At 43.2% G+C, this 24095-nt stretch overlaps 1 protein-coding gene across 5 annotated transcripts in view; it reads right to left on the bottom strand.

Moving 5' to 3' along the window:
• Positions 1–325: 325 nt before the first annotated feature.
• pax7a (paired box 7a) overlaps positions 326–24095 on the bottom strand; it is a 46020-nt gene continuing 22250 nt past the window's right edge. For 4 of the 5 annotated variants that reach the window (XM_039799089.1, XM_039799086.1, XM_039799088.1 and 1 more), the window contains 4 exons: positions 16654–16819; positions 15979–16175; positions 4257–4500; positions 326–3077 (listed from right to left, as the gene is read on the bottom strand). In XM_039799089.1, coding sequence (XP_039655023.1) covers positions 2962–3077; positions 4257–4500; positions 15979–16175; positions 16654–16819 — 723 coding nt within the window. In that variant the 3' untranslated portion in view covers positions 326–2961. Of the gene's footprint in view, positions 3078–4248; positions 4501–15978; positions 16176–16653; positions 16820–24095 lie in introns of those variants that run through there. The other variant, XM_039799090.1, reaches the window with a different exon arrangement.

The raw sequence follows: 24095 nt of genomic DNA, 5'->3' as shown, positions 1-24095 counted from the left end.
TGATGTCTTCACACTGCAATTTCTGTCCGAACAACAGTCCAACACTCAAATATATTCTAAATCACAATGATATCCAACAATAAAAAGCAGCAAATTTACACAATTGAGAAGACAGATCATTTCTGTTATTTTTGTTTGAAGAATGACTTAAACAATCACGGTTATACAATCACAATTATAGCTATAGTTGCAGATTCATTTTTCTGTAATGGATCAGTTGACGAATCACACTACTTCACACACACATGGTAAAACAATCTGAAATCTAAAATAGAACATATTTAAAAAAAAAAGAATCAACACAATAAAAAGACGGATGGCAGAATCAGTTTTGGATCTTTAATTGATAACAGTTACGCCAGTGTTACAGTAAACACACCAACAGGCTGAAGGTAGTAAATACCAGTACACGTTTCCCACTACTCTAATACTTCATACAGCAGAATAAATTATACCATGATAATATACACACATGCGGAACAGAAAAAGGAGTAAAGCAAAGCACAGATGTCAGAAAGCAACTAAACAAGTTAAGGTTCAAACAGACGGGAGGGGGGCATAAGGAGTTGTATGCTTTAAATATCCAAATGTTTGACGCAAGTGTTAGAAATGGGTTTGATACACTAAAGACAATTCTAAAAATCGTCCTTTTTAAAATATACACATAAGTGAGGCGTCTAAGCGGAGCAGGGAGAACTGCTGTGATTCAGTGCGGAATCAGTGTTACTTTAACTTCTTCTCCTGAAGTCATATTGGTCCACAAATCAAACATGACTCCATTCAGTTTCCCAGAGCAGAGAGGCTGTGTTCACCAGCTTCATCACCATCCCGAACCGTTGGTAAAGTCCCGCACCGAAGTCTCAGGGTTCAGGTGTGTTAGGTCCATGGTCCAGTCGAGTCCGGTCTGCACTAATAATCAGTCTGTGAGATCAGAATGCTCTGACACATGAAGATGTTTCATCAAGCCACCTTTCAAATATACAGTGGCCCTGTGGTCCAGGGAGTCTATGTGTGTCACCAAGCATTTTCCATTAAGCTCAGTTTGATCCTCTTTTATACAACTTTTAATTGGAACATTTTTAATGGAAATTATATTTTACTAATTTATACAAATTCAATCTTACCTGGGCCCAAAAACAGAAACACAACTTTTGGTCAAAACAGGTCAACCAATTAAATACTATTAAAACAAAATCAACAGAAAAATAAGCCAGTTAAGGAAACTCAAATCAAACATTTACTTCCACAGATTCCTTGCTTACCTACCACTCAACATAGTTTGGTTTTAGTATAAAACATACTCTTTATAAACAAACAATACACAATCTGCTCCAGCTACTGTACAGTTTTCCGTTTTTTTAAAGGCGACTGAGGACCAAATCCTGTCTTGAGATAAAGTGAAAAATTCATCATCGTGGATATCACACACACATCTCAAGGGATCAGCTGTCAACTATGAGTGCTACACAAATGTCTCACATCCACTATTCTTTATTTTTTTCCTTCTTTTTGTACATTTCAGTGAGTCCGTCAAAGCGGAGGATTAGAGGGGGTCTCCGGTCCAAACCAGAGAGGGGGGCCAATCAGTGGTGTTACCTGTGCCCTTTCACAACTGACTGGATTATATGATTTTCCAGAGTGCATGTGAATGGCACAGCTTGTCTACTTTTTAATCTCATAACAGAAAGCGTTGGAATGCTTATGGAGCCGGTGGAATGTTTCGAAGGAATGCTTGTTTAGTCTGAGAGTGGAAACCAGTTGAAGGTGCATTTACACAATGAGTTTTTTACTCTATGAAAACAGAAATACTGGCTAGTAATGGGAAGGGTCACTGTGAATTAGCTTTGACATTAATTTTGTGTGATTTAATCTGCTTTACACTGTTAAAGTCACATAGGGTTTCCTGGCAGATGGGATTTGGGAGGAGTAAAGGGGGTGGGGGGGTGGGGATTGAGTTAGCCCTCCTTGGCAAGGTCCATATTTCTAAACAAAATACATTAATTTCCCCAATCCTGTTTTTGCAAACAATGCCCCCCTCCCCATGGACCGCGGCTAAGGATGGGATGGAGGTTAGAAGGGGAAAGCTATTGGCCGCCAAAACGCTGCTTTAATTCCCTGCAGAATCCATCCAGCCAGACTTCCCACCGAGTGGCCAAGTTCTTTAGGAATGTCAAGATGAATATGAAAGTGGGAAGGTCAAATCGCTCACGAACATTAGAGCTCAGGGAACAGGCAGAGGAACAGCAGCTTGGAAAACAATCATCCTCTCTTTGTGTGACTGTGCCGACACGCAAAACATGCACACGCAACAGACGCACACTCCCAAATTGTCTCAGTCATCCACACTGTGTTTTACACACCAACATCTAACAGAGAAAAGAGATACGAATGGAATCAAAGAACAACATAAATCACATTAACCATAATCATATAACAGCAACAATAATCTTAACAATATCAAAAAGGAACAAGAAGAAGAGTTGTTCAAATGATATTGGCTTTGTTAACTACTATGAACAGCAAGGTCAAAGTACATGTTGTTGATGGCTCTAAATGTGTGCTGGACTGCAGCCAAGACAAACAGGAACCCGGGCCAAGACGGCCGACCATCCTTGGGTGTTCTGGGGTCCTGTCTGGCCTTCTGAGCTAAACAAAACAGGGTTTGGGGCTGGGGAAGGAGTACAAGGAGCAGGCAGAGAAGCCCAAAGGTTGAGAAGAGAGGGTACAGAGCCGCCTGGTGGTTGACAATGGCGTTTAGTTCCATTCCCCAAATTGCCTTGTCACACTCTCAAGCGTCACTTTCTCTGTTACACGGCGAGGCTGCGTGTCTGTGTGCTGATGTAATGGCCGGGCATCAGAGCGAGCAGCAGAGGGGCGAGCTAGAGTCCAGACTTGATGGAGCATGGAGGAAGGTGGCAGAGGGCGGAGGAGAGTGGTGCTGGGTGTGTCATGGGAGGGGCTTTAGTAGGCTTGTCCCGTCTCCACCTGCAGCAGTCCCAGCACGGCCGAGTGGTCTCCAAGTTTCATCCTCCTCTGGGTGGACAAGCTCACGTTCTTGGCCAGGTAGTCCACAGCAGCTGCACAGAAAAGACAGAAAAAACACACGTCAGACAGGTGGTAGATTCCTGAGACATACGTCCTATTCACTCTCATTTCATTCCTCTGATTAAGGCTGAAATAAGTTGTGGCAGAAGCGATTGATTCAAAGGAAAACAATTCACAGAGAGAGAGTGAAAGATAAAAACCCCTCCCCTGTCCCTTGTCTGAGGTTGGCACGCTGCTGGCACAGAGCATGTGCATCCTGGTAAAGTCTCCGTGCTGTCACTCAGACGGGTCCCCGTGTGTGTTCTGTGTGCCAGTCTTCATTACACTTGGCATCTCTGATTTCATGCCCTCCACACTCCACATGGCCGATCATTTTCATCCTCAGACAGCAGCTCTCTCCTCTCTCCTCCATTCATTACCCATCTACTGTGCTCAATCACCATCTTAATTAACCTCACATCAGCTCACATCCGCACTGTCACATCCGTCACTTTCTTGCTTGCTGACAAAACACTGGTACGCACACACAAAACGTGACGGATTGGCATGCGCTCACGTGCATTCACGGACCACAACACAAACAACATTTTAAAAAAGGACGCACAATACAGCAGATCACTACTAGAAGATGCATATAAATACAAACAAATGTCAGCTAGCTGGCCCTGGCTGGCTTGTTTGGGAAGTGTGCTTCTTTTTACCTCTTATGAATGGCTGTGACAGCATCAGTCAATTATGCTGATCTAATAAACCAAACTCTTTCCTGCCCTGGGGATGTGTATATGTGTGTGTGTGTGTGTGTGTGTGTGAGATGGAGAAGAGAGAAAAAGGGAGAGAGGTGGGCAAGAGGACATTCTGGCCCCTGAGGGTGTGCCGTTCTTTGAAGTGGCCCTCTCCTCTTTCCCATCCAAGTGGAGTGGGGTGTGACTAAGGCAGCTTTCTAGGAGGATGGTGGTGGTGTTGGTGGTGGTGTGAGGGGGGGGGGGGTCTTTATCAAGAGCATGTGTCTGCCTCCACCAACCAGGGTGCAAAGGTCAGCAGGCTCCCTTGCCTGGGAGTTGGACATCACTTCATAGGCTTTTTAAATGTGGTCAACTTTAGAGTAGGATATAAAGGAGTGACTCGTTTGTACACATAAAAAGACAAAAGCACAAAAACTCAAGTTAAACACAGACTTACAGTGTATACATGTTAATTCAGGGTTTACTCACTCTGTCCGTACTGGCTATACTGGTAGCCTGCAGTGACGGGGTCCACGCTGTAGCTGGTGGCGCTGTAGGTGGGGGGGCAGTATGACTGGGAGGAAGCCAGGCTGTCCTTGATGGTGTCAGAGCGCTGGCTGCAGCTGGCTGAGATGGGGTTGGAGCTGTCCAGGCTGCTGTGCAGGGGGGAAATAGAAAAGTCGTGCTGGGGCTGGGAGGGTACGGCGCTGGGGTTACTCAGGATACTCATCACCTGGGGGTAAAGGGGAAACGGAGGATGTTAGAAATTTGGAAAATTGAGGATCAAAGCATTGACAGAGTTAAGGGGAAAGTACATTTTTTCTGCAAATATAGTGCCACCCTAGCACTTCACGGTAAAGATGCCAATAGAAATACACCATTTAAACTTTGAAATAGGGAAAAGGGAAAAACTTCCCCATCGTTTTTTTTTTTTTTTTTTTAAGAGCAGAGAGAAGGATACAAAGAAGGTGATGAGGTTAACAAAATGAGAAAGGGAACAAGAGAGACTGTTTCATTAGCTGGCGCTGCCATTACGTGTTCTGCTGTGGGACAGAAGGGTCCCAGGGTGATAATAGACCCACCATCCGTGCCAGACAGCCCCTGTCCCGGAGCCTGAGGCCTGAGCCCGAGCCTACAGCACAACAAGCACCAAGGGAGTCCCTAATCCCTCGCCCCTAGCCTACCCATCTCATGAATAGTAATGGAGTTGGAACTGGTAAATGATCCCCTCAGATCCCCACACAAAATAGGATCCACAAACGTTACTGAGGAGCCCGCTGATACTTGCAGGTTGAGGCTTGCCTGAATATCACAGTGTGTATATTATCCATAGTGCATAAAAGCTTCCAATTCAATATTTTAGATTAATGTAATAGCATGTGACATTCGTCAGGAGAAGGTCTGAAAATATGTTAAAATGGAAGAGATTACCTCTAGTGCTACCCCAGTCTGAAGCACAGTGGCCCAGAACACTGTGAAGAATTTAGTTTTCTTATGCTGTGAGTTTCTTTAAGTGAAAAAGCAAAGTGGAGTGTGTGTGTGTGGGAGGGGGTGGTAAAAAAAGAATTGTCCCACACATGCTTCCCTCCTATAGCAGGGAAGCCTTCCCTTTAACATCAGGTTCATGTTGAGTTTTGCTATGCTGCACTGGCCTTTGGCCCCTTGGCTGCTAAACCAATTAGCTCATCATGGAGGTGGTTACACAGGGGGGATACACACGCAGACATATGTTTGCATGCATGCACACATGAACAGACACATGCGTGCACGCAAAACATACGCTGCAAACATAGACGCAATGCAGGGGCAAGCCAAACAGTTCACAAATTATGCATTAAGACAGGAATATCCCACAGAGGGAAAATTAACCATATTCTGCAAATTAATCATATCTTCAGAAAAGGCCTCCGAGGAAATATGAAGCACTTGAAGCACATCATACACATAAAGGTCGGTTAGTCATTTCCACATGTTAATTCTATCAGTATGGAAACCCCCACGCCCCGTCCCCTCCACATCTGCGGACAAAGCATGTGACATGTATCCATAAGTGGGAGATTCATGGCCCTCTCAATGCCGGACACATGTGATGCTTCCTCCCATATGGAGCCGAGCCGCACACTCTGAGGAGGATGAGATGAGTATGTGTCCTGATGGTTTGTGATGGTTGAAAGTGAAGGGGAGAGCTTCTACAGTGTCCTGAGAGAGACAGCTGCAGGGTATGAGTCCATTTTAGTCAATGGTTAATTAAAGCTTGATTACATCGCTTCCTTATGAAATAGAATAGCCAACAATTGGCCCGAATATTATTCATGCTCATAAAAGTTCTTCTAAAGAAAAGGGCTTCTTATCACTGACATTGTGTCAGTTTTGCTATTTTAGCGAATTAGGATGGGTCAGCCACTTTAGAGTCTAACAAGTGTTGTCATCTGTGAGGACATCGCTATCCTTCAGTCATCCTTCGACGACTGAAGGATAGCGTGTTGAGAGGGGAGAAGGCAAACTCTTCATGGAGTCGTCAGGTTCTCATTAGCTTCCTGACAGTTACATTTTGTATTCACACTACTATAACAAATATCAATGCTGTTTCAACATTGTCCTCTCAATCTGATGAAGGTACAGATATAGGTGGATTTATATTTCAAGTGCCAGGTTGGACTGTGTTGGAGTCACTTCAGCCTCTCAGCAAAGTTGTCTTCCTCCACCCACATCTCCAGTATTTTAGGTTTTCCATAGGTCAGCTTTAGTTGCATGGCTTTGCTACTTTGATGTCCCCATAAAGTTCTCTCACTTCACATTCAGGGTTAAATGATACTTAGTCACATACGCTCATAAAAACCATTTGCAGCCTGATACCTTCACATATTTCTGTTGAAACATGCTATGTAAAACAAAACTTTATAGATATTACATGCAGGCACAAAGTCTAACATTCCTGCTGGCAAAATCCTAGCCAGTGAATTTACTGTCAGAGAGGTTTATATATATATATATATATATATATATATATATATATATATATATATATATATATATATATATATACCAATGCACAGCTTGATAGACATTAATGGAATGTGGTTTTTGGATTGACAAGTTTATTGTCGATGTAATACGTGATGGAGTTTCACTGAATGTGGGTCTGATGCACCAGGATGTCACTCAAGTGCTAAATTACACCTCTCAGTATAAACACAGGTGCATTAAACAAGACTTGTGGCGTTTCAATTGGTGTAAAATTTCAGAGCTGAGAAAAAAATCTTAACAACTACATAATTTTTCCTAACATGCTCTTTACACTCTTGCAGAGAAGACTTCCTCACTGCTTCTCTCCCTCCCTCCCTCTCTTCTCCCCCACCTCCCTCTCTTTCCTTGCAAACAGCGTCCTCAGCAGCCCAGAGTTCGTTTGTTGTTTGACGTTGTGTGAGTGCTGGTTTGGGAGATAATGTGAGCCAGGACCTAGTTTAAAGGACAATGCTCCAGGCCGTTCCCTGCCTCTCTCACCCCCTCCCCTCACCCATTCCTTCTCCTTTTTCCGCTCCCTCTCTACAGATAGATTACTTTATAAATAATAATAAAAAAGTAATTAATTCTCTCAACTTCTGAGCCCTCCAGCCTGTGGCGAAGTGAATGGGGGAGTGTAAATTGATACAATGTGCATCCTTTCAGATAAATAAATAGCGCACTTGAAACACAAATAGAGGCCCTTTCATACCTCCCTAATTTCTTCAACAGTTAAATTACATTTTTTTTGTCTGCGTGAATGTTTGACGAGATGTTCTTTGTTGGATTTCTTTCCAGAATAAAACAATGTGACAGAGACAGAGCTGAGAGAAACACTGTGAGTGATACGAGAAAAACAAATAAAACCAGAAAGAAGGGGGGGAAAGCCAGCAAAGAAATAGAGTGCAGATTTTCTGCAACACCACTTTAAAAAAATAAAAAAAACTTTTAAACAATTTAGTTCTAATATTTCATATTTAAATGTGCAGAATTGATGTCTTTTTATACTTAGTGGTATGGTATCAATGTGCCTTATATCTGTGACTCAGAAAAATTATGTAACAACTGTTACCTGCACCTGATGATAATAAGTGGGCATATGAACTCTTACATTGGACTAAAACAACATAAATTCACACATTTAAAGAGAGGAAACGGAGAATGAAAATATGATAGCCTATAGAAAGAGGGCAAGGGGGGCAGAAGAGGGAAGAGAAAGTGATATAGGGTGAGTGAGAGGAAAGTGGAGGCTTTGGGAAGTACAAAGACTCCTGTAGGACTGCGCTGGCCTGAGGGCTAGCCTGCCTGGAGAGCTGATAGGAGCCCCTTCTGTTCCATTCCCGGCGCCAGCGCCAACACACCCCACTCCACAAATACTCTAATCTGCGCAAGACTGGATTAGTTCCTCTGTCACCGATAGCACCCTGTTCTGCCCAAATCAAAATGCCCCCAAGATGTACCTTTAAGTTAGGCAGAGGTCACCGGGGCAGACAGGGAAAAATGAGCACTCCAAATGACTGTAAGTTATCTGAGTGGTGCAGAATAGCATCTTGCACCTTAGCAGATCTGCCTGGCTGATATTCGCTTCAGCAAAGAGTGATTAAAGATCCACAGTGATGACACTGAATTTGAGATCAATATTTGAAGGCCAGTCCTGAGGGTGTGTTTACAGGAAGAGAATATACTCTTTATTTCTGTGAACAAAGAGTCACACAGATCCAGTGCCTGGAAAGTGTCTGACTTTGAAAACTAAATATTGTATCTAGACTTACATATATTTGAGAAGGAAATCTAGATATTATCCTTTAACTTTAATTTGCATTGCTTCAAATTATGATTTCAAAAATCTAAATCAAACATCTAATAACCTGAAACAAACATGAAGAAATAAATTACAAATACAAATATCATGGACCCCCCCCCCTCCCTCCTCCTCCTCTCCCTAAGTCAGTTGACTCCTGCTTTCACAACGTCCCACCCTTCCCCCATCCCTCACATGAGAGGGCCGGCCCAGCGGGCAGTAAGGCCCCTCATCTGAGCAGACAAAATGACTATTTAAAAATAACAGTGATTGCATAAATTGAATTAAAGCGTTTTGGTCACGGTGGAGGTGGCGAGAGGGGTGGCGTGGGGCCGCAGCAGACAGCCGCGATGGTGGCAGGCAGCAGATGACGGGCTCTGGCCTGCATGCCACTGCGTTAATTGGCTGCGGCACATTAATAAAAACTGAAAAGTGTCTTCCACCAGCGCCATAGGATGAAGAGACAGAAGCAGAGTGAGCAGTAGAATGGGAGGAAGGGTGGTGGGGGAGTTGATGCTGGAGGGAGAGAAATTGGCCTTTGAAGAATGTGATGCACATGGGGGCGGGGGGGGTTGGGGTGGGGTGGGTGCTAATTGTGTTCAATTAATTGGCTGATTGGCACTGACAGAATCTGGGCACTGACAAGTGAGGCACAGATGAGGACGATTAGTGGGCACTGGAACAAGCTGTCACTCCTCACAACATGTTAGCCATCCTGCGCCTGTGTCTCTTCTCCCTGTGAAGCTGTTCATGCATACAAAGAAAGCTGAAACAAGTGGGAAAGGAATATTAAGGCTATTTTATACCTCTTCTCTCTCTTTGAACATTTTCATTAAGCTAAATCCTGTCCAGCCCACTTTAGCTCATGCTAGTTTTACTGTTCAAGAAAGCACAGCTGCTCTAGCTGGAGGAAGGTCCCCTCCCTCCTAAACATCCCACAGTATAAGCTATAAACTTGGCCCAGCGTTAACCAGAGGTTAATATGCCGTCTATTGGACTGCAATTGGAGAACGTGTGGGGAGCAATCCTCTATTCTCTGCTAGTGATATGCTTGAGTAACTATGGGATGGATTCAGCCACTGGGAACAAGAGAGGCCCCCTTCAAAGCGTGCACACACACACACACACACACACACACACACACACACACACACACACACACACACACACACACACACACACACACACACTTTTACTCTCCGCACCTTGCACCAACGCCTCTTCTAAATTAAACGGCAGATTTTCTGATTCCAGGAGAGTGGTTTCAGAGAGGCAGGGTTTGTGTGTGTGAGGGAGCAGCTCCAGAAGGAAAGCGAGGCGGATCAAGGGAGTGAAGGAGAAAAAGGGGGGAGAAAGAGGAGGAGGGGGAGGAGGAGGAGGAAGAGGAGGAGGGGTGGGGGTTGTTTGCTAAAAACAGCAGGGGCCAGGTCTAGTGAAAAATGTCAGGTCAAATTGTTCTTGACAGTGTTAATATCTGCACCTCATAGCCATAATTACATGTAAATAAATAGTGAAATAGCTCTCAGCTGGAAACTGAGAGGGGAGAGCTGCTGCATGAGACAACCAGCTGAGGACCCAACCACCTCCCATATTCTCATCTTATTGTCAGGAGGAAGAAAGGAGGAGAGAGAAAGAGACACGTGCAATGAAGCATGCTGGCAATAGATACTCAGATATCTAGCCTTTTTTGTTGTTTTTTTAAAAAGGCTAAAAAAACAGTGACTGTTAGATCAACTTTGCAAAGAGTCCACATTGAAGTTAGGGACCAAGAAACCAATGAGGGACATTCAGAAAGAGACTTGAGAAGACTTGAGAGAGAGAAAAAGTCAGAGAGAGTATTAATCACAGCTATGCACCTGTCAGAGTGGCATCTGGAACTAAGAGGAACCACATGCAGCTAGACAACAACCCAAGACCTCCGGCTAGCAGGACAGGTTCACAGCGAACCAGCCCTCCTTCTTCCCCGCCGTCCCATAACCTCCTGCACCCTGACCCTTGAACCCGGAGATGGGTCACCCAGCGTATGCCCCACAGACACTTCACCTGCCCTGTGGCCTGCTATTACAGATTGCATTTATATATTAATATGATTATTATTTCTATTAATATTTCAATACAAGTCACTTTCAAATAGTGTATGTATGAGGCTGGAAATCTCTGCAGATGAGCATGTGACACAGTGCATGTCTGTGTGTAATAGGTATTTTAGATAGGATCGATGTCTATGGTGCCTATACTTTAATAAAAGCAGTACCACTTTCCACCTTACAGGCATTTCAACTGCGTGGGACACACAGCATGTGAATCAGTCTCAGTCATTTTCCTCCTTAAATCCCCATCTTCTAGGATTTACTGAAATTCATATTGGCTGCCTCTGCAAGATAAATGTAAATCACACTCCCTTATATTTACTATTTATCAGGATGCAGCAGCTCACTTTCAGCAGGAAATATCTCTCACCCGCACACAAACACCCTTGCATTTAAATAGCATTTTTATTGTCCGCCATAGCCTTTCATCTGGGCGTGGGGAGAAGAGCTGCCTCTCCAGGGGAGAGAGTTGGAGCAAAAGAGGAAGGTGGAGAGAGAGAGAGAGAGAGAGAGAGAGAGAGAGAGAGAGAGAGAAAGAGAGAGAGAGAGAGAGCAAAGTACTATTGGCAAGGCATCATGGGATGACATAAAGCCAAATAGAGGGAAGAAAGGTTGGTAGGTGAAAAATAGATTATGAATACATAAAGCTCCAACCAAAAATATTTTGGAATGGAAAAGAAAATGGCTTTACTTGGGTGCTCGGGAGACCTAAAAGCTGGAATGAGCAACAAATGGCTCAGGTATGCAGCGGCTAGCAAATGAGGCCTACATGTAAAGCTGCAACTATCACCCATGATATGCACCATGAATGGCATTCTTTAGTTCTGTAAAGTGTCAAAAAGCTTTGAGTTTAGAACAAGAAACAATCCTAATAGTTATGTCATACTTTATAGACGCTACAGTTATAAGATATTACAGATATAAGTATCTGCAAGCTGCAGAAACAAACCAAGATACATTATCATAAAGAAGACGAAGAGCCAATGCAACACAACAACTACGACGACGACCATGACGTGCACAGAGGTACATTTCTGGTGTCACAGGCACAGAGTATTTCCTCAGAGTTCAAAAGTGTTGCAAAACAACAGCAAACACTAATAATCTGTGAAGAAACAGTATAGCCAGTGGATATGATTTACAGTCTCTGGATTTTCTTGGCAGCTGCCAACAGCAGGTCTCTTTTTTCTGAAAGCCTCTTACATCTTTTTTTATACTTGCCAAATTGAAACAGTATTTGTTTTAATGGGAGTTCTAATTAACCAGTATGTATTCCCCCTCTTGCTCTGCGAGTGGCTGAGCTATGAATGCAGGCTATGTGCTCATCCCCTTTGATTTGTTGTCAGTGAAGCCTGCCAGCTGACACAGTGCCCGGTGAGAGGCTTAATGCCCAAGTTTTAATAATGTGGGGGACTACATGAATCTCCCCCTCTCATTGGTATTCAGGTGCAGAATGTCTTGTTAGAAGTCAGGGAGGGAGGCGGAAAGAAGCCAGAGCTCCAGATTGTTCCGTACATTTTCCCCTCTCCATTTTTTTTTTTTTTTGGCAATGGCAGAGCTTGCTTCTTAAAAATAATTCATCCCGTTTTTAAAAGAAGCGTCTGCGCTAGCTAATGGAAGAGCAGCAGCACAGTTTGGAGTCTCCCCTGGCTTATCTCTCTCAGACAGTTGTGGGGAGTCGCTGGTGAGCATGGTGTCAGTGTGCGTGGTACGGTGCAGCGCCGTGCGGGCAGGCAGGCCTGGGGACACAGATCAAAGGGAGGCAGGGGTGAGAGCCGCTCTGCCTCTGATCCCGTGTATGTGTGTGTGTGTGTGTGTGTGAGTGTGTGAGTGTGTGTATGTGTGTGTGTGTGTGTGTGTGTAGGCTCGGCCCACTCACACAGCCCAAAGGTCCTCCTCAGATACACACACACACATCCTTGTCATTCCAAAACACACAACACTTTCATAAAACTGCAAAACAGAAAAAAGTTCCTCAAAAAACTTTGCAAACTTCCTTCATCAAAACAGAAATAAAATCTCTATCCGAATTCCCACTCTCCATATCACACCTCCTTATCATTTGAATAACCTGTGAACACCATACAACATCACTGCAGAGCATTTCCCACTTTTACTCTGCAAGAGAAATGCTTTTTTCTTCTTCTTACTATTCCCTCATGTCATTATTTCTAGAGATTTCTCTGAGTAGTGAAACCCAAGCTCTGCCACTGAGCTCCTCTCGCATTGCTTCAGCTCTCCAGTCAGTGCAGTTGTTTTCTTTCCTCTCCCAGCAGGTGTCCCTGTCATGCAATAATGAGGAATTCAGCACAAATGTCTCCCCACAAAATGCAATGCCCATGAACAGTGCCTCAAAGAATACTTTGAAACGTATCTTAAAGGCTCTTTAGAATTTCATATTACCAGGGTTTGTTTGTAGGGTTAGGGTTATACAGTATAAGTTAGGTAAATATGCAATATTCTTAATAAATGATGTGCATTGGCTGTCAAAGCATGCCCTCTTTAGTTGTAGGAAAGCTGCCTGTCTTGCTGTTTTCTAGTCAGAGTATACAACATTTTTATTTGAAGCATGATGGCCATATATGAGGTCATAGACAAAGGCCTATTTAAAATGGGCCACAATGAAAAAGCAGACATGAGCTTAAATCTTCAGGTAAAGAGAGACTGGAATGTCTGTCCTCTGTGCCCTTGCCTTTCCTTGTTTGCAACACCCGCTGTGCCGCTAAATGAAACAAGACCAACCACAAAACACTTCTGGTTTCATACCTTTTGCCCAGCCATGCACAGCTTCACTCTCACCACCCCTAATATACTGCCTCCCTCAACCAGCCAAACATGTTGTATATCCCACAATGACAGCAACCAGTTTGAGTGCAGACGGCTTTTCCACCGCCTGTAATGGGAAAATGTGTGCTGTCGGGATAGGTTATGGGATTGGGATGGACGCGAGCTCCTGTCGGGACTGCTGAATGCTGCAGGATTCCATTACAGACTTGGCACCTCGCCACCACAGCCCATTTACTGGGAATCAGAGAATTTTTGTCAATCTTTACAGCAACCGCTAGGCCATCAATGCCAGACACTTGAAGAAATAGCTTGCACACATACCAATGCACAAGCATATCTCCTGCAAACAGATGCTGTCTGTGACTCACAATATCAAATTCTCATTTCCATCTCGATAGAGTCTCCTTGCGTTGCTTTTTCCGTTACAGGGAAGGGAAAACAGGAGAGTAAAAACTGTAAATCATGGAAAATAAACTGTGAGCTGTCGAACAATCGTCGATAATTTTCCAAAGCAGAAACGGATTTTTTAGCCATCCTTTAGCCAAAATTTGTTTAAATGCAAAAACAAAACAAGGTCTGACTTGGACAAGGTAAACTTAGTGTTTATTGTGTGAGTTTTGTGTGGATGGCTGCATGTTAGTGAAGAGAGAGCGAGAGAGAGAGAGAGAGAGAGAGAGAGAGAGAGAGAGAGAGAGAGAGAGATGGTGGCTGCCCAGCCCAGCAGGACGCTGCACCACAGGCTGAACTCTGATTCTGCTGTCAGTGGGAACATTCATCTCCATGCTGAGAGACTGATAGGAATGCCACACAGCATTCTGCATGCATTCAATACATTTCAATTCTGTGCAGTGCAAACATGGTGTGACACATCAAAACATCTACACCACATGCATATGCCCCTCTGAAAAGAAAGAAAAACATAATTTAAGTTCTAAAATTATAATAAATTAAAAATTATAAAATGCATTTCAGGTGTTTAAAAAACACTCCAATCAAACCGACTTGATAGAGTAATTGAATAGTGAAAATCCATGCTGTACAGTAGCCCAAAGGCTCCTGTCCTAATCCTCACTATGACAGGAAATGTTTAATATCCCAACACATTCTTGAATGCCTGTGAAGAGAGGGAGAGAAAGCGACAGTGTACCCCATGCCAGTATTAGAGAGACATTAATGAAAAAAAAAAAAAAAAAAAAAAAAAAAAAAAACTGACTCCATGTTCCTGGTGTTTTTCTGCAGGTTTGCAGTGAGAGCATTAGCAGTTAAAGCCCCTGTGCCACGATTAACAATCAAACACGCTGTGAGCTTCCATGTTATCCTCCGTCGCTCCAGCAGGAGAGAAAATCTCTTTTTTGTCACAAAATCCTTAATTCTTTCTTCTCTGAAGAAAGAGGGTAATACCAAGAATGTTTCCAATCTGCTTTGAGAAATATTTGAAGAAAAAAAAAAAACTCCCAATAAAACACGTGTGAACGACGGGGTAATTGTGGACAAATGCAGCATTGAAATTCATTTTCAACTCTTTACACACCATTTCAATCTTATTTTCTGCCTGTTAACCACATCTTGTTGGCGAGGGTGGGCAAGACTGGCCAGTATTGATGGGTAATTGTGTATAATTCACTGCGTACACACGATTTGCATCAATACAAATCATTTTTCATTCAGTGCTACTTAAAGCTCAACCCTTACCATAGAGTCGCATTTTAACGCTCATTAATGAAGGTGTCCAAAGAGGTTAACGTGAAATCCAGCGCTTTTCAGAAGAGGGAGCAAACAAACCTGCACCTACTGTGTAACGCATTAAGATGGCACAGAGGAGAATGCGTAGAATAGATATTTTTGGGATTCAAACTGCAATTAGGAAACCCAGAAACCTAAGTAGACTGGGTAACGTTCTTCTTTGTCATGACAGGAGTGCACAAGAGTATGTGAAGTGGCCAGCAGGATAGACATACTAGAAAACCTCACACACAGAGAGCTCATCGCCTCTGTTACTCTGTACATAGAGCTGCCCGGAAATCAAGCACTAAAGAGATGAAGAAAATCGTTGCATAGCAGTGGAGTCTTCCAGCTGCAGACAATTACGTGAAGAAGATTATGAGTCTACATTTATAAGCTTTAGCTAATTATTTCATCTGCATGTGTTCTCACTGCGCTGCGCAAGGATTTAGATGTCCCAGGAAAGTCAAAACCGCTGTTTGGAGCAGCTTGAGTACTTGCGGTACTATCAAGATTAATTTTAATTTGTTGATGTTAATCCAATTGTTTTACAAATGTAGCAATTTAGAGTAGCTAAAATAAATCCAGGGCTTTGGAAGGCGAAACATAAAAGCCCACACTGACAGTTATTTTGCTGAACATGCTGTTTCTGAATTTTAATTTCAGTCAAATACAATTACATATTCTGAACAGTGAGAGGAGGAGGAAGAGAGGCGGGGGATATACTGATGAATGTGAACACTACAGTATATGTGGGAAAGTTATATATACTGGGAAGATATACGGAGGTACAACTTGCTGGACTGACCTGTGGGGAGAGACCGTTGCCGACAGAGTTCATGTGGTTGCTGGATGCTGAAGGGCTCATGAATGTATCGGAGTAGCTGGAGAAGCCGTGGCGATTAGACGAGAGACAATAAGCAGAGCTGCCATCAGCAGTCAGGCCTCCCTGGTGCATGGAGGATGGAGGCAGGGGTTGGGGTCTGTGCAATGTACTGCTGCCCTCTGACACCAAGAACAACATAAACAGGTAAGACAGAATCAAGGTGAAAAACGCACTTAAAATTCTGTGCTGGCGCTAAACATTAATCCTCAAACAGCAGCCTCTAAATTTAAGCTCACTAAGTCATACATTAGGTGTCCTTCTTGCAAATTCATAACCATAGAGAAATATCCCCTTTATGCATTTAAAGTGCTGCAATGGACAGATGTGACCTGTACTTGTAATGAACAAGAAAAGAAGGCTTGTTTTTGTTCCACTGTTCCACAATGATGTGATTGTAAACATAAGTACTTGCAGCGTGGTTCTTATATGCTGCACATGGTTCATATATCATTTATAATGTTGTTCACGTGAACATAAAATATAGATGGCATACAGCAAATGAATCGGACTAATCTAATATTTACCAAAATTAGATTAAACTCAAGGCACAGAGCATTCTGTATGTTTTCAGATGGAAATGTTTTGTGCGGGTCTTACCCTGTGATAGTGTGGTGCCGGGGTAGCTGGACTCTGGTAGCTGGTATGTGGGTAAAGTTGGCATCCCTGTGGGTGGAAATCCTCCAGGAAGCAAGTGGTTGAAGGCCGCTAGCTGATTGGCCCCAGCTTGTTTACGCCACCGAGCTCGCCTGTTGCTAAACCACACCTGAGAAGAGGAACACACACACAACTTCAAATCAAAGCACAGTTCAAATTCTTAGTTTTTGTTTTTACTCATTTTCAGCTTTGAACGTTTCAACTCCTGCAGGTTACAAGTTTTTTTTTTTTTTTCTCCATTTACTTTAACTCCATTTATGTTTGTGCTGTGAGCATTTGACTGCAGTAGACTCTCAGTAGAGTGGGCCGGCTCCTGCCACCTGTGATTAATCTGCCAGTGTGAGCGGTGGTGCTGGTGGTAGTAGTTTAGAGAGTCCCTGTGGGAGCTGCCATAGAGGCTCAGTGGTCCGTCCCTGTTGTTCTTAAGTGGCTGAAGCTGTGATCTGTGTAAACAGGCTGCCCTAAACCCCCTTCAGAGGGTCCAAGTCATTTAAAGGTCAGAGGTAGGCCACTAGCCTACACATCACACACTTCAAGTATGTTTGTGAAGCTATTGGATGCTTTGCGAGAGGCCAGTACTTCTCTGTAGACGCAGAAAAACATTAACTGGCATACATGCTGCTGTGTTGTTTTAATGTGGTTGTTTTTAAAGCTTTGAAAAGCCAGTTAAAATAGAACAACAGTATTTTTTAACTATAGATTCAAGACACAGAGCTGAAAATAGCAAAAATGCTCACAAAATGAGCAGGACCAAAGCGCAGACACACAATGTCAATTCCCTGAATGAAAAGGGAAAAAAATAGGACTCTTTTGAACCGCAAAGATTTACACATTTTAAAAAGGCTTCTGCTTCAACAAAACATGAATATAATCAGGCCCTTTTGAAAAGAGCCAGCAACCTGTTCCATTTAACCAAGACAAGGCCCGGGCTTCACTGTGTGCTAAGGGTTGAAGGACATTGATCTATGCCTCGCACAGGCAATTCATCAGAGTTTAATACACTGTCAGCGCAGTTCATCTACTGTTGTGTTTCAAACGGCCCGGGCTATTGTGAGAGCACATGAAAGAAGGGGACAAAAGCCCCTCCATACGCCACAGAGAACACTGGACACAAAGAGGGGGCGTCCCTTTTAAACAGGTCTTAAAGAGGGACACTTTCAAGGGGACTTAGACAGCGACATACTCACTGCTTTTCGGGGGCTGCCTCTTTTTGTACACACAAACATACATATAAACTCGTATGGGCCTACAAGGGATCTCAGCCCAATGAAGATCTTAATTTGAATGTGGTTCTTTTCCCACACAGCCACTACCTCTACAAATACCAGCTGATTTTTTTGTGTGCCTATAGCTCGGTTTAGTCTGGAGCGCACACTAGAGAGAAAATGTAATGCAACAGGCCATGACTGTGTCGGGCAAACACACAACTGGAAAACCAACAGGAAATCCTTATCTCAAGCCTGGTTGCCTCTAAAGACCCTGTTTGAAACCCTCAATCAGCTATTCCAAAACAAATGTGGTAAGTGGCTCCAGTGAAATTTCTGCTATTGGGATGTAGTGGAGCGTGGTCCAAGGTCTGAACTAAGCTCCTACTGCGCCAGACAAACAGCTGCTTGGCTCAGGGGAGGGGGGCACGAGGGGCACGAGGGGCACACCCCCTTCTTCCACACACTCCCCGTCACCCCACCCCACAGTGCCACTTCACCTCCGACCTCATCCACTCACCCCACCCCTCTTTTATGTTCACTTTAACTTCCTTCCCCCGTTGTCATCCAAGCTTATGAAGGAGGTGTTCCATCATGGCAGACAAAAAACACTTAAACGTTGAAGTCTGCTTTTTGCTTTTACCACTTTCCCTTTGTCAGTGTCACATTTTCAGTTCTTTCTCCCACTCCTAATTTTACTAATGTTTTCAATGCATATGTATATTTATTTGCAGCCACCACAAAGTTAGACATTTCCTTTGCAAAAATAATTTCTCAAACAAGTAGTTTCCCAGGTTCCTATAATGTCGTTTGAATGTAAATGTATACATTTATCAGTTTGCTACTAAAATCCAATCTAAATACGGAGCTTTTCTTGTGTTCACACCTTCGTGAAATTAAAATTTGTTTTGAAAATGGCTGTCATTATACAGGAATGTGTCACTCATTGGCTGTCATTATGTCAGGGTGTTTCCTTCCTGATCCGACCCTGTCTCCTTGAAAGTACATTTATATACTGTATAACTAAATTGGTTCAATTTGTTTCTCTACCGCACCAAGATTTTGGTTTTAGTTACACTTTGTGCCTCATACATCAAGTTGCTGTTGATTGCTGTGAGTGCTGTGAGTGGCTAAACATAACCATAAAAAGTTGAATCACGCTTTAGTTGCATTATGTTTCTTTAAAAATGTGTATTTGCAAATTAGTAGACTATAAACAGTATATTTCAAGGGTATAGGGTTGCCGCATCACAATCCCTTCAGCTGCCAAAAAAACGCACACAGAGGAACATTAGTAAAGGGTATCCTCATTATGTATTGGAAATTTACAGTATTCTACAGATTTGCTTCAATGTTACAACCCACTAAACTTACCCAAGCAGACTGCAGTTCTATTGAGGTATTGTGCACAAAATACAGGTGCAGTGTGTCCACTTTAACATGCCCCACTGACTGAGTGGACAATTGTCAGGCTCTTAGCACAGACCAGGATAAACATGTACACAAGTGGCGATACACATGCGCACCAGTGCCCATACGCAATCACACACATGCATACATTACGTACACACATTCGCTCTCACCAGAAGTAACACACAGCCTGAAGCTGAGGATTTGAGGCTGCACTCTGGAACCTGATCACAAAGTCACCTTGGACCACAGATTCTCCTCTGCTCTCCCCAATCCGTTTTAATTCTCTGCCATACAGAGAGCTGCCGTGCTCCTCCATGTCTCCCCTATCTACCTACATGTGTGCCGCCGAATTCATGCAGCTCACTTCTGTTTCCTTTTCACGGACTAAAAGGTTTCTCTGCATCTAGTGCACTTGGATACGTCTGCACTGTATCTCTGAATGGTTATAGGGAAAGTTTAGGAAGGCAGCGGAGGATGAAAGAAGTAACCCATCTTATAGAAGTCAAGCTTAGCCCTGCTTGTGAAACAAAAGAGGAAGGCTTGGAGGAAGACATAGTTGAAGGAGGGTGAGGGTTGTTGTGGAGCACAACTAGAAGATGGTCTAGTTACAAACCTCAAACCTGCAATGGTATAATAAGAAACCTTCACACCTTATGTCTCCAGCTTGCATGCTTTGCTAATTTGCCTTTAATCTTCCCTCTCAGCCGACAGAATCGATTCTGAGCGATCAAGTGGCATTTTGCATTTTCTCATCGCTGATCAGTGATAACACGCACTCACAAACATTGTGACACTGCACTGCAGTAAAAATCTCTCTCTGTTGTTTCTCTTAAATAGGATCACTCATATTCCGAATTCCCCGTTCAGACAATCCTCCATGAATTATTTTGTCAAAGACAAGCGCTGAATGTGTGACGCCTTTCAGGAGCCAATTTGCAACATTCGGTAGATGAATACCAAGAGCCGAGATAATGACAAAACAAAATGTGCAGCTGACTTCATATCCACAAAAACACAGAGGGGTGATGCAACCAGCCTCAACATACAAATCCTCTTCTGTCTCATACCACGCAATACCCCCCTCCTCCTCCTCTCTCCTTCCCCTCTTCTTTCCCCTCTCTCTGATTCCCTCCCTGCTTGCCTTCCAGACTGGCACTATGCTAATTAAAGTAGCTAGGAGTGTGAATTTGAGAGGAGAGTGGGATTAACTTGATAAGTATCAGGAGTACAGAAGCACTGTACCAAAGTCATTTAAATTCTAATAATAAGAAACTGTTAGAACATTCACACTGATGCATTGCAACAATTTCTCCCTTACAATCTACACAAATCCTATTTATTCCTTTATGAAACATAAACCCATACTGGCGGGAATACAGTTGCCTGTTGGGTTTGGTTGTCACCACTCAGCTCCATTGTGATTTTCTCTCTTGCCGCTGGTACTCGACTGATATTATAACAACCAGGGAACTGTGTAGTACCTCCTGATACCTCCCTATGGGATTATATTTTTATTAGCTGTGTTGAAAACATGTTTAAAAGTGTCAGCATGAGTTTGAATTTGCCTGTACTAGTCTGTCACATACGCTATGAAAACCAGTACACAGTCTCCATATTGGTCTTTTCCCTGTGCTCATTCCATTGCACATCAAAAGGCCAGCACAAGCCCCAGATAAAGAGAGAAACTTTTTACCAAATTGATTTGCACGCTTTGTAAAAAGCAATGCTTATACCTTATTAGATTCCACTAAGTATAATAGCTACATGCAGAATGTTTATTGGTAATGAAAGAGGATCTATGTGACAGATTTAGTAAAGTGATCTGTAGGCAGCATGCTGGGATGATGAGCCTCAGCCGAGACTTAGGAGTCACTCTCTTTAAAACTTCAGTCTAAATAGAGGAGAATGTAATTTGCTTCATATGTGTGCGCTGATTTACAGCGGCCCGCAGCCTATTGCCTGCTCCCCCTCCCCTCAGTGCTACCCCGACCTGATCCACTCTGCAAAGGGAACAGACTTTAAGGATGCCCTCTTCTCTAATAGCTCATGGAATGGCTCTGCCGCCTGCTCCTGTTAAAACTGAGTGGTTATCAGATGGAAAGTGGCAGCGCACACTGCATCAGCGGAGCACATACTGAAGGTAGACTTGGCAGTATCCCCTCCCACTGAGACAGCCTGGAACTAATTGCTGAGAGATACGGATCATATCCCACAATTTGTCAGTTGGGGTGATAAAACCATTGCAGGGCTCATGGTGGTGAAGGAGCGCTGGTAGCACTGCTGAAAGGGGCAGCGGGCTGTGAAGATGGATGGTTAAAGGGTCTTAAAATGGCAGGCGAGGGCAGACACAAGGGAGTTAGCTCTGTTTATGAGTTTAGGTTGTGAGTCAGCGCTAAGCCAAACACTCATCACTTCCACAAGAATCTACTAATTTTAATTTACAACACAGGCTTCAGGCTGTGGCAGTTAAGTGCCAGTGCAGCCATGTTTGTGCCTCATGATTACAGTTTACCTCTGAATCCAACCTGAACAAACTGCTCCCCACATTATCACCGGGTTTAATGGCTAACGGGTAACGATGAAACATGGCCGCGGACACAAATTCAAGTTAAAAGAATATGAGGCTCTGGGAGCACTGACACCCCTTGCCCATACTTTCTCTTTCAGCCCCAAACACCAATTTGTCTGTGAACGACATCTGGAAGATGCGTCATTGCAGCTGTGCTGGAGAAGCTTTGCTCTCAGGCCAAAGGGTCTCCTCTCTCCTGCCCTGTGATGGGCCTTTTGGGCACCAATGTGAAAGCCCAGCTGGTGGACATTTTCAGAACGCTGAGATGCACCCACGTACACAAGCCTTCAAAAACACATTTAAACAAAATTCTTTCATATTTAGTTTATCTTTGTGATCTATATCTAAAGTGTGTGGTATTTACAGTAGTCAATGATTGCTTTGAGATGCATTTGGGAAATGATACGACAAAACAATCAGACTTATGTTACAGTTATAGATTCATATCTAACTTCACCAAACTGGAGCGCAACTTTAGCCGCTATTTATTTTGGCTACCAGAGCCCATTTCTTCATAACTTCAGAAAATTAGGTTTGAGTTGACCTTTTGAGACTTTCAAAGCCTTTAAGAATTAGATTATGAGGCAAACAGCATTAACAAATTATAGCCATGACTTAAATTCCTCAGGTTTTCACATGACATCATTTAAGTCTAATATCTAACAGCAAACAGCAGTCACTCCGTCTTCTTTCTTTTTCTCGCTTTCTTGCTTAGATATTTTTGTCAAGCTCCAGAAATACACAGGTGCTAATACAAGAATAAATGATCGAGAATTTTGTTTTCAAATCTGAGGTGTTACTGTCCTCCATGATGACTTTAAATTGCACGAGATTAATGCATTGCTACATAGATTTTCCTATGTGGTTTGTACAATTAAGTGTAAAATATTACTGATGATTTCAGTTCTCTTGTCCACATTTACCTCTTAAACTAAAACTAATATATTGCCTCATAACACCCATGAGATAAATTTCTCCTCCCTTGAGTGAGGCATTAAACACTCAGACATATAGAACATCCTTGCATGTTGGGGGGTTTCAAGATGGACAAAGACATGTGTGGAATTAGTTACCCCAACTGCATGTTTGTAGCGTGATGAACAGTTAGCATGCGGTGAGGAGTTTGGGGGGTTCAGAGGGAGTGTGAATGACTGAGGTAAGAGGAGAGGGGTGCCCCAGTCCTTTTTTTTTTTTTTTACTAGCGGCTGATTGATTAATGTTGTTGTCGGGGCATAGGGTCCCTGGAGAGGATGAGGAACCCTTTGTGATATGTGGAGGGTTTTACAAGCAGCGGCGAGCTTGAAAGTGATGGGATGAGATCCTGGCCAAAGGCCGAAATGAGAAATCCATCAGGAATGCATTCCCTTTCTCTCCTCTCCTCTTTTTTTCTCCCTTTCTCGATCTTTGGAAGAACAGCTGCTGCTATAACTCTACTGTACATATCTTCCTTAAATCTTACATGCAACTGCAGGGCACCCTGGCTGTCAGACAGACATGCTCCTGGGTCTGAGGTGTGAAGATGGGAAGCATTTCTCTCAAACATCTTGGCTAATGATTTGCAGCGAACTACATGCACAGCATAATACGGTAAAAAGGGCAACATCCTCCTGACAAATGAGTAAACATTGCTTTGGGTAAAAGAAGGGCAATATTACATTTTCGAGGATCAATCTTGATGCTTTTGCCGTGTGTTTAGGAGAATTATGGTATTTGTTGTTCAGGATGCACAGATCCCTGCAAGGCCTGCACCAGGTGTGCAGCTCTTTTTCTTCATGAGTCTCACCACTGAGCGACTACAGCACATTAGCAGGTGGCATTTTTACAGTTAGCACAGCTTAAGTCCAATTACATGTGTTTACAGTGCTGTATCACCCAAATACGAAAGAAAATAGCTTTGATCGTATTTGTCCAGGTTTTGAGATATTTGTCTCTGAGATGTCTGCCTCCACCCCAACACAATGAAGATGAATCAAATTACATCTCAGGTTAGTCATTAGAAATCTATCTTTCCAGACACAACATCTTTGTTATTTAGGATGACCAACACATGACAGTTTTCACTGGAACTTTCTACCAAAGAAATAGTCCCAAAAAGTCCATCAAAATAGTTTACAGTGTGTTCTTTTGGTTATCCAGAGTAACATGGATGATGTCAATTCTTTTACATGCTAATTTCTCCATTTGTATTGGGGTGGAAG

The sequence above is a fragment of the Perca fluviatilis genome, chromosome 4 (assembly GCF_010015445.1).
Source record: "Perca fluviatilis chromosome 4, GENO_Pfluv_1.0, whole genome shotgun sequence".
In the NCBI taxonomy this organism is placed as follows: domain Eukaryota; kingdom Metazoa; phylum Chordata; class Actinopteri; order Perciformes; family Percidae; genus Perca; species Perca fluviatilis.
Note: the sequence above shows the minus strand (reverse complement) of the source record. Positions and strands in the feature narration are given on the sequence as shown.